Source organism: Cololabis saira, chromosome 7 (assembly GCF_033807715.1).
Source record: "Cololabis saira isolate AMF1-May2022 chromosome 7, fColSai1.1, whole genome shotgun sequence".
Classification (NCBI taxonomy): Eukaryota; Metazoa; Chordata; class Actinopteri; order Beloniformes; family Belonidae; genus Cololabis; species Cololabis saira.
The window spans coordinates 31801689-31813321 of record NC_084593.1 but is presented as its reverse complement, the minus strand read 5'-3'; the positions used below and the strand labels follow the sequence as shown (position 1 = coordinate 31813321).

The 11633-nt window shown below is 37.7% G+C and overlaps 1 protein-coding gene across 1 annotated transcript; it reads right to left on the bottom strand.

The window, feature by feature from the left end:
* Nucleotides 1-17: 17 nt before the first annotated feature.
* Nucleotides 18-11325, bottom strand: taf7 (TAF7 RNA polymerase II, TATA box binding protein (TBP)-associated factor). The gene is made up of 12 exons (XM_061725649.1): nucleotides 11125-11325; nucleotides 8553-8629; nucleotides 8362-8440; nucleotides 7335-7468; nucleotides 7057-7177; nucleotides 6879-6937; nucleotides 6350-6422; nucleotides 4443-4556; nucleotides 3749-3943; nucleotides 2000-2112; nucleotides 1300-1359; nucleotides 18-938 (listed from the first exon to the last, which is right to left on the bottom strand). The coding sequence occupies exons 1-12, from the start codon at nucleotides 11141-11143 to the stop codon at nucleotides 894-896; spliced, it is 1089 nt and encodes a 362-aa protein (XP_061581633.1). The 5' UTR covers nucleotides 11144-11325; the 3' UTR covers nucleotides 18-893.
* Nucleotides 11326-11633: the final 308 nt, after the last annotated feature.

The window sequence follows — 11633 nt, the reverse complement described above, 5'->3', positions numbered from 1 at the left end:
AAAAGTGCTAGAACAGACTGTTTCCAAGATGTAATCTTTATTTTTGTCCACATCTATAATCGTGCACTGAATACTTCTATACATCCAAATAAAGTGAAAGACTGACACTACCCGAGGTATTTACTGGCAATGATAATCACTCAAATTAACTTTTATTCAGGTCATTTTAGAAGATTTCCAATTCATGAACAATTCAGTTCTTTACTTAGCTTCTTTGCAAACAAAAAACACACAGGTGTGTGTGACAGAAGCGCTTACAGTCATAGCATCTCAGCGAATAACCATCCGTCACTGAGATGCAACGGTACATCATAAGTGATTATCCTATTTATGTCCTTCAGGTAAAACTGAGAGAAAGAAATTTCAATTTTCATTGATTTTGACTGACTTTAATAAGTTACTGAGTGTATTGCGAATGGCCTTGGATGCTTTAGTTTCATTTTGTTCAGTAAATGTTACAAAACACATACTAATAAAAAAAAAGAAAATGCAATAAAAGTCTGTCAATTCCTTTCACACGTCAATAATTTATTTTCTGTATATGTAATGAATTAAAACAAAGGTTAACTGAAGTTAAATTTGGCTGACATTTTGTTAAAGGTTTGAGATGAAAAACAAATCAGAAAATATTCACCTTTAAGGTAAACCCTGTAATCCAATCATGTATTCTCAAGTTTGTTTTTTTTCTAAGTTAAGAAAAAATATCCGACTTTAATTCAAAAACCAGTATGCATTAGCAGTAATGTAAATAAGTAAATAAAAAAAAAAAATAAGGGGAATGATGCAGCATATCTCCAAATAAAGTCTGCCCTCCTTCCTTGGATGAAGGTAATTCTCCTCTTCATCCTCATTCTCCTCGCAGCTGAAGACGACACGTGACTGCCCCCTGCTGGTCACTTCTCGATCAGCGAGTCAAGCTGCTCTTCCAGGGAGGCCAGCTGTTGGGGCACAAAATAAAGGGTGTGACTGACGACCTGCAGCCTTTGAGCGTAATTGTAAAGTAAGTGGGTGATGATTAACATGGGTTTTCATGTTAATTTGCTTCCTTCATTTGTCAATACAAACAGTGATCCAAGAAAGTGGGTGGCCATCACGCCTCCGCAGCAAAAAGCAGTCTGCTGGTAACTTATTACACATTCAATTTCACTTGAGTGGATTTGAACTTTCATATAAATGGCATTAAATCTGTTGGGCTTACAGAGGATACTAGGCCCAGGGCCATATGCAAACATGATAGTGACATCCATGCAAGCTCACAACGAGAATGGATTCTAAGAAAAAAAAAAAAAGGGTATTTACCTGCACCATCTCCCGCTCTTCCTGCTGAATGATCTCATCCAACAAGGCTTGGAAGCGGTTCTGCAACAGGACACAGACAAACAAGATCGGTACAAGTCAACACGCTGGGTCTCATTAAATTGTGATGCCTTTAAATGTTTATGTGCCTGGGCTCATCGTGTCACTATCTTTTCTCTGACAGAAAGGCCACTTGGAATGCCAGTCAGAGACAGCTGACCTTTTCCATGTGACTGTGATAATAACGACTAGAGATGAGGCTTTGACGCTCCAAACCCACCCAGAAATGAGAGCTTTCAATGACAACATAAAACAGGACCATGTCTGCTCATGTTCAAGTCATTGCAAAGCCTTAACCAAGGAGCGCTGGGCAGGACAATGAATTTGCACGCAGTTCTTCACGCATGATAGTTTCTGATACAGTGATAAGCTGGTGGGGGAGATGTAATATTTGAAATAATATAATACAAAAAATAAGTCTCCAACAATGTGCGTAATAAAATCTTTCAGATTTCATATAAAGCATGGTAAAAAAGAAATTTATGCTGCATAAATATCTCAGCAAAAAGTAATATTTATACACATACAAACCTAGTTACTGAGAGTGTATGAATAGAAGAATGAATAAATAGAAGAATGAATGAATGAATGAATGAATGAATGAATGAATGAATGAATGAATGAATGTGCATTTGTTTCTTACTTTGAGGGCCTGGTTTTCCACTTTCATGATGAGCTCTTCCTGCTGCTTCCTCCGTGCACGGGTTTCCTGAATCTTGGACTTAACACTGTTTATCTGCACCTGATACTCCATAACTGCAAAAAACAGAAGACAGTTCATGTTTTATGACTTGTATAAATGTATAAAAAAAACCTGATACATCATAATCGTTTATATTCATGCTTTCTTGTGAGACCTGACAGAAAAGGTTAAAGTCAGATGAAGATAAAGTGCATTGTTTGAAAGGGAAACTGCACTTGCACACGAGAGATACACCTTATCTTGCGTTATCATAACAATTCCTTCATTGGAGTTTGATGAATTGGAACTAATGGGAACAATTAATAATCTATATAAGACAAGATGTACTGGTAAGAAGTAGTGGTGTACGTAAAAGATACATCAGTTTCCCTCAGCTATCACAAAGTTCTCATTAGATGTTTTCAAGCTATCACTTTCCCTAACCTGTAGCATCCCACAATCCACCAAACTAATTGTCATTGCTTCAATCCACAAGCATTAACTCTTCTGATGCATCTATTAAGAGCCTCTGCTGACATTAAACAAGGATCCCCTTCAGAATAGCTTTTTACAACATTGCAGTGCTCCCAGAAACAAGATTGCTTGTGACATAGCTGGCAAGACTCAGCTGGGATGCTTAATGATAGGTGACCAGAAGTGTTGCTGACTGACAGCTCCAAATATGCAGATAAGGAGGCTCTGCGCTGTCAGACAAGACAGATGTATGAGCTACACGTTGAGCTACAACACCTGTCACACTAGTAAGCTGAAGGAAGGTGCTGATAACCATCACTTCTGTGGGCAAGGGACCAGCAGATGCATTTATGTGAAAGAGGGACTCTCTTTTGGACTTTGCACGATGTCTGCCCTGGAAAACTCAGCTCTGATTAAAAGTTTAGACACTAAGCCTACTTTTCTTTTTTTAACCTCTGCTTTGACAAGAATTTGACAGAGATGTAATTACATGTATGAGTTTCCTCAATTGGTTGAGTTGCTGTGACTGAAAAAGCTTGCTAGGACATTTAATATTCACCCTGAGGTGTGAGCTTCAAGAACAGCATGGGAGATGTAGACTAACGTGATATCCTTCAATGACTTTGGTTCTATCTTGAAGGACCTAGAGCATGAAAGCATTGGACAGTGTCTCTGTACCTGATGGTAGTTATGTCTTCCTCAACATCTGCACTTTATATGATTGATGTGATTACCTACTGTTAACTGGCTGTGACCTCCTATGCATCTGCACTTTATAAGACGTGGTTTTATCATTTTATTGCTACTTTGTTCCTCTGTTATTGTTTTGTATTCTGTCTTTTAACCTTGTGATTTTATTTGTTTTGACGTGCGCTGCTGCCTTCTTGGCCAGGTCACCCTTGTGAAAGAGATCCTTGATCTCAATGGGCTAATACCTGGTTAAATAAAGGTTAAATAAAAAATAAAAATAAAACGTTGAACCTCCCACCTGCGTCACCCAACTGGGTAGTCAGGTTATTGCTAGTTTATTAAGCAAGATCTCATTGCACTGTGTGTAGGTGGAAAGTTTTGGCTCTGGCCAACTGGGGTGACTGAGGGTGTTCCCCAAGGCGTAGTCCTGGGATCACTACTGTTTGTTCATTGTAAATACCAATAGTTGATCAAAATATCTTTAATGTAGATTTTAAATATGCTCTTAAATGTAAATTTAACTCTTAAACCTTGATTTTCCCTCACCTATTTGGTTGTTTCTATCACTTTCATTCTGAGCAGAATCCGACTCATTGAGTTTGTCTTGCAGCTGTTGCACCAGATCATCTTCCGTGTCCATAATGTTCAGATCTTCATCTTCATGCCGGTCCCCCTCGTCCTCCTCATCCTCACTGGAGCTGCTGATGTCGTTGAAGATCTCCCTCAGTTCGTCACGCTGAACTGGTCGCGCAGAACGCATTAGTGTCATTAACAAGGAGAGAAAGATGTAAACAGCAAGACTTTAGAGCACTTGGTTGGGTCTGTATTAGCTCAAAGGGGCAACACTACAGCAAACAAAACACTACACATTGAAATATATTATTCTGGGAGGGTTAACTTCTCGTTTATTACCAAGTCTTAAACTCAGACTTCAACCTCTAACCTCCACTTGTGCTTACATCATCCAATACCAAATTATCTATGATAAATTAGAAAGACAATACTAAAGGACGTGCTTGAAAAAGTCTAAAATAAACAATCTCCATTACATGGTTTGTGATGATGACGCTGAAGAATACTTAAGTAAAATATCCAAATCAGCACAGATACAGGTCATACTCTGGAAATCATTTACAGGATGGAAATTAGGAATGGCTGTTTTACAAAATCATTAAAAAAAAAAAAAAAAAATCCCCCCATAACTTATCTTCCATTATATAACTTAGCAAGTAATATTTACCAGAAGACCCATGACCCATCTTGTGCCCTGAAGTTCCAGGTGAAGAGTCCAAGTTGGCCAGAGAGCTGTGTTGATCTGCTTCCTTAGACTCATCCTCTGCTATAACCTCCCATCCTGAACATCATGAGTTATGGCCAACACCTTCTTTAGGAGGTCTTACATTAAAAGACTCGATATCTTATCATAATTTCTTATCTGAATCAGACCGGAATGAGAAAAGTCCATATCCATTAGCAAGCTGTCTGCATGTTTGCTTTTGTATGCAAACACAAACTATATATAGAGCATGTTTTTACCACAACCAACTAAGCAATGACAATGAACAATCTGTCTCAATTAACACACAGCAGGCAGCGGCACAAAGCAGCCCTGCTGCGCTCTTATTCTGTCAGGCAAGTTCAGAGTTTCATAAAAGCACTAATGGCTTCTTTGTGCACTCCATCTCTCTTCCACGTGCTTGAGACAGCCAAGTCAGGTAACCCAGGTGGGAGTAAAGACACCCAACTGTGTCTGAAATAAACCTAATTTTAACATCAAGTAGGAACCAGGTTGATTTAAAAGACTACACTGAAATATATGATGGCGGGTCTTGGACAAAATATCTTATTCCGCCTTTTTTCTTGTCTTGCAGCCAAGAAAACTGCAATTGGTGCATCTCTACATCGTATCACCAATAAGAACGTTGAAGCAATGTAATGGCCAGTCACATGGTATTAAATGTTGCATAAATTGCCAAAAAAGACATTATATTTTATAGTTGTGATATTAAGTTTCAGACAAAGTTGTTGTTTATGCCAAAGGACAACGGCTATTGCAAATATGGTTTTCTTCTGAGGTACAGTGAATGCAGCATAACTGAAGTTTAAGATGGGGAAATTACCGATGTTACTAGGTCCTTATACACATTGAAGGCATCAACAGAGATTTAAATGAATATTCGGACTTTGAATGGGGTTGGTGTCAAGCATTGCCCAAATTCATTTTGTTGGCGTGTTGTGTCACTTTGGAAACAGTGTTTGTGTCAGAGGTTTTAAAAAAAAAAAAAAGGTCAGGCTTCACTGTGAGTGTCAGCCAATCAAAATGTGACCTTACACCCAGGGTGCTGACTAATCGAGTGGTACATGAAGGTGAACCAGCACGAGATTTTGGTCTGGCACATGGCAGAGACAGAAGGTAACTGGTATGGACCTAATTTGTGAGGATTCCTACCTGTCTATATTACATGATAAATAGCAGCTAGTCTTTCCCAATATCAGAGGCCAACCATCTGTGCAGAGTTCTCTCATAAGCTCATGCCATTCCCTTACATCGCATTTCTGCCGAACAGAATGCACCCAAAAGCGACAGGTAACGATACACCTATGCAAAGCACTGATAACTGTGACTGTCATAGCAAAAATGCCATCTATTAATACAGAAAGACAGTGCCAAAGCTGCGTCAAATCAACACCCAGCTTTTCTTGTGTACCTAGGAGGAAGAATTTGACTTGTACTTTCTTTTATTGGTATGATAAAATGTGAACCCCCAGCTTCAGATGCTGTTGAAGGTTGGGGCATTGCTCGTGTGCGAGTCTCAATACCCTGTAAATGGGAATGCCTCACTGTGAGTAACACATCTTTCTGTCATGGTGGCCCCCGACAAAGGGACTGTGTTGTCAATTTTGTTTTAATTAGTAACCATTTGAGACACTCAAATACATGTTCTCGGGCACCGAAGAAATGTGTTATTCTTAATATCTCCTTTACTTTAAGATAAAAGAACAGTCATTGTTAAATATTTTTCTGAATTTGTGTTATTCTTCTGGATAAATGAAAGACGAATTGTTTTGCACAGTTATAAACAATCCTACTGGATTAGGGATTTTACTAAGTGAATTCATTATTATTGTACACGTCTACAAGGATACGGACACTGACTGCATCAGCGTCTGTGCTCAGCAATCTCTTCACTTCCTTCTCCACATCAGGAGATTCAATGTACTGCAGAAGGAAGAGAGAGAACGAGAGAAAGAGAGATTGGGTTACTTTTCTACCACACAGATAACACATGCACACATGGGTACCAGCTGGCAGCATGCCAGGAAGCACATTAGCGATTAAGAACAGAAGGGGCCGAATCAATACAGCTCAGCTTTGCACCTTCAAGATCTATCCAGAAGACAAAGTAGAAGTGTAGTGCTCAAGCTCACTCACTTTCACTTTGATCAAAGCAATAATGAAATTGCTTTTTGCATGCCTTCAGGGGGAACGAAGATGGAAAGGCTTTATTTATATGTAAATCATGGTTTTCACTTTCACCACAGTGCCTGTTTTATAAAATGTAAATGTCTTGTTGGAGGAAAGCCTTGGAACGAGATGGATCATCAAACAAGATGCTAAAGAGATGGATGGGAAATGGGAGGGGAAGTGCTTGAGAGAAACTGAAAATGTCGTAACCTTCTTTTTTGCAGTCTTCCGAAATCTTCTCTTCCGTGTGTTCTTCAGTGGGCAGGTAACTGCAGACCAAAACAAGAGGATTAGAGAAGGAAAACTCTGCCTTCTCAAATGCTGATGTGTGAATGTTTTCGCAGAAACACACCAAAAGGTATTTTTGTGGAGATGTTTATCTACTTACTGCCATGATTCCAAACAAATTTCTTATCCTTGTCTTTGTCTTTCTTTTTGCTCTTTGGATCAGTACCAGTCGGCTCCTCTAAAGGAGGGTAAAGGTCTCCATCTAGTGTGCATACCAGCATCTATTCCACACAGTAACAGGGGAAAATGTAAATGCACCCCTGAAATAACTTACTGAGGAATGGGAATGCTGTTCTGCATGTTAAAATGACATTTATTCATAATTTTCCCATGCAATATTAAATCCAAATTTTAATTTCAATCCCTCCACCGGTTTACCTGGCAGACATCAGCGGTCTTGTAAAATGTCTTCTTATCAACCGTTTTGAGAGATTCAATCATACAAGGCAGATCCACCAGTTTACAGGCCAAAGGAACACGGTCTACTCTGACGATCCCGTGACGGCCATCAGCTACGACAACAAAAAGAAAAATCATAATTACGGTAGGTCCTTCCCAGATCTTAAAATGAGGCTAAATAATTCACACTTTGTCATGTACAATGCACACAAAAAGGTAATCAAATCCACTTGATTAATTGAGCAACGGCAAGAAATTAAAAATTAGAAAAGAAAAGAAATTAGCTTGGATCTTAGTTCGATCCTCAGCCCGATCTAAATTCATAAATTAAGGACGCTGGAACGTTTTCAGTTCACAGTGATCTTTTTTTTTTGACAAGTGTAAAACATTGAAACAGCTGCCAACTTGTCCAGAAGTGAATGTTTAAAGCAAAGCACACTGCAAAGTCAGACACAGTGCAGTGTTCAGAGAAACTGCAAAAAACCCAAGAGCTGCATCTCTGAATCTAAAGGCTTCTCTTAGAGGAGTAAATGTCAAAGTTCATGACTAAACACTGAAAAGAAGATTATTTATTCTAGCAAATATGATTTGCTTCACTTTATAATGCTGCCCACAGATTTTCATGTTCATGTTCATCGTATTTGTTATCCGGTTCACCTCAGTCTAAATATTGATATTGGTTCTATTAACTGCATATTTGTCTGCCAATGAATAAGAGAGCAATACAATATCTGACCTAAGAAAAATAAAAAATTGTATTTGGAAAATACAAGTCTGTGCAAGTCTGAAGATGGTTAGAAAAATGATCTTAGGTTGATATTGTCTGCAAAGAAAAAAAAAGTTCAAGTTAACATAAAAAAATAAAAAAAATCACTGCATTTTTTAGAAGTGCAGAATGTAATAAATTCTTAGCAAGAATTTGAATTAATAACCAAGTATATTTACATGGGAGAAGAAGGACATTAAAGAAAACCAGACCAGAGCCATGACTACTGGAACAACTTACGGTGCAATTCGATCGTGAGTCTGTCTTTCATGTTCATACTGCTGGACTGTGCTATCCGTCTTACTGTTGAGGCATACTCCTGTTTAAAAAAAAATAATAATAATAATTGTGAATTGTATTTATTATTATTGACTTACAGTGACGTTGAACTGAACTAAGACAATTAATTTTTGCATGTACAACAATCTCACCGTAGGAAGCCTTAGGACAAACTGGCTCTCCAGCTCATATGGAGCATCCTCCTTGTTCTTCGAACCAACCTTTCCCACTGGAATCAAAACACATCACAATAAACACCAATGAAGTACATGTGTTGTTTGTTGGTCATTTACAAAAACAACAGCATACACCCTCTTAGGAGTCCTCACAAATGTCGGAAAGATTATAATAATAAAATAAAACAAACAAAAAAATATATATACTTAATAGGATATACTAGTGACATATGTTAAAATGGTTGAATCTAAGTGAAGATTTAACACTGTGGTATCTGCCTAGGGATGCAAAAATCCTGGAATTGCCAAAATATGAAACCTTCCGTGGGTAATTAACTGGAATAAATGGGAATTCACGGGAAAATGTCGAAAGTAATGGCAATAAAGTCAAAATTTGTACAACTGCAGGTTCTGCAGGATAATGTGTACTTGGCAAAAAAAAACTGGTTAATAAAAAAAACAAACTATCAGACTTAAAGGAGCTTGAGGCTCCTTTTAAGAAATGAGACTCTCTAGCGCCACCCTTCACCACGACGGCCGTTGGGGGTACTGCAGCCAACAGTGAAGCCGGCACGGGAGAACGGAGAGAACGCACATGCAGCGTCATGTGACGTCACATCCGAAGCCCAGCGCGGGAAATTCGGGACCGAATTGCAGCACATTTTGCAGCACACAGCCTGTTCAAGGCAAAGGAGAGATACACTAGAGGGCTCATTCTTTTGGGTTTGGAACGCTTCATCTGACATTATTACTAGAAAACTTAAAATGTATACAGATTTTTTTCATAAATCTTGCCACAATCCGGCCTCAAGCTCCTTTAATATTAATGAAGCTGGATTCCTCCATCACATGCACAGATCATTTCGAGAATCACCAACACTGCACCTGGAATATTGAAGCCAAACTATTTGCATTTATATGGGGACAAAAAGTCATATATTAACAGACTGAATACCCATATATGATATTCATGGGTATTTTATATAAAATGTGTTAAATGGTATATTTTAGTGCTGTGCATTTTTACTTAATAATTCTGACTCTAGAAAGTCTGAAATTCGTACTTCATTGGGACAGAATTTCTGACTTTTTCAGTGAAATTCTATCCCTGATTTAATTTTAGTTTCCTCATGTTGCTTAATACTTGAGGTTTTTGTTTCTATTTTAAAGAAGATGGGTCAATGACAAATAGGTATGGGTGCAGATGCAGAAAGGGAGCGCGGTTAAGCAGTTAGCGTGAACAAATAAAGCTCAGCTGAACTATTAGTGGTGGGGGAAAAAAAATCGATATTGCAATATATTGTTGCGCTCTCTGTCGCAATAAATAATCAATAAATTGGTGGCAAATATCGATATTTTATTACAACAGACATAATGGATTTACGCGTTTGTCACCGCACTATTGTTCATGCACTTCAATTTGTCCAACTGTACAGTGTTTACATTTACAATACTAGGAGGCAGTGAGGCTCTATACAAATGCACTTTCTTTGTACATTGTATGAAGTTTTGGCATTGAATAAATGCATAACTACAGACGTTTTCCTTTTCATGGGTATTTTTTCTTTTACAGTCACATATATCGTGATATATGTTGATGAAATGTCTTACAACATATCTAATATCGTAGATATCGTGTATCGTGATATTATCGTTATCGTGGGCCACATCGCCACAGTATTGAATCATGAGTTACCCGTATCGTCCCACCCGATATAAATATATATATTGACTGAGAGAAAAGCAGAGCAAAAAGCTCTATTAAAAAGAAAAGTGCTAAAACAACTTTAAGAATGAATATTACAAAATTATTCAATTTGCATATCAAAGCCGCCCAGTATTGAAAATAAATGTTAATATACTGCATCTTATAATACTGATACACAGTATGGCCCCATTTCCTTGTGTGTGTTTAAGAAACTTGGCATTAAACTTATTTCTGATTCTGATTTCCTTCTCCTCACCAGTTTTCTGTTATAATACAAAGATATAGGTTATAGTTTGATTTAGCCTGATGAGACGAGCTCATCTCGTCATCTAGTCCATTTCCATTAATTTGTCCAGCACAAATTTGAAATAGTTGTAACCATTCCAGGATATTCCCATTGTTTATCTGTAAATACCTGTTTTATTTAAGCGTTTGTGCTCATCAGATTCTCCCGAACAATGATAAGTAGAACACAATTTTCCATCCTACTGGATTTTTAACCTAAACTGTGCTTGAAGGACACTTATTTTAAATACAAAATCAAAGACAAAAATTCACAGGTAATCAACAATAACGCTCCTCAGTAACTGACAACAAAGTTACTTAAACAGCAAATTAATATACTTTAATGGCGTAGTAGCGTTAGCATTGCAGTGAATTATGTGACAATCCACACAATAGTTATCAAAAGACCATGCAAATGATATAATAAAAATTAACTTAAAAAAACGCACAGCATACCCTGTTTTTATAACATCACTAGTGTGTAAAAGTATTTTTAACGTTACAAACAGACTGCTACCGTTAGCATAACATGCTAATCTCTGGAGCAATGCATACCTTTGATTTTAGTCGTCATCTTAGGCTTTTGGATTTCCACGGTACAACTGAAGTAATGTTCCTTTATGAAAAAAATGCAGAAAATCAATAATGCATTTGATCCAAAAGGATGTAGACGCGAAGAGCTAGCAGGACATTATTAGATCACAAAGGCTGGCGGCAACAAGAGAAGTGTGTGTACGTCTACTCATGCTGCGTTCACGGACACCTCGGACTGTTTCATGAATTATTTCCTGTGACAAGCACCTGAACTCAATGTGCGTGTGTACAACCAAAGCACCACCTATACTTATACCAGATTGAAAAAAGAGAGAAGGAAAAACACGTATAACTGTTCCACGCTCTGAGTTAAAGTACAAATGTATAAAAGTAGCTTATATCATATCCAGTCACTGTAAAATCACAATTTCAGTGAACATTACATCGTGTATTTTGTAACTAGTGTTTGAAGACTACATAAATAAAAAACAGTGACACGAAAATTGAATGATTGAATTTACATAAAATTC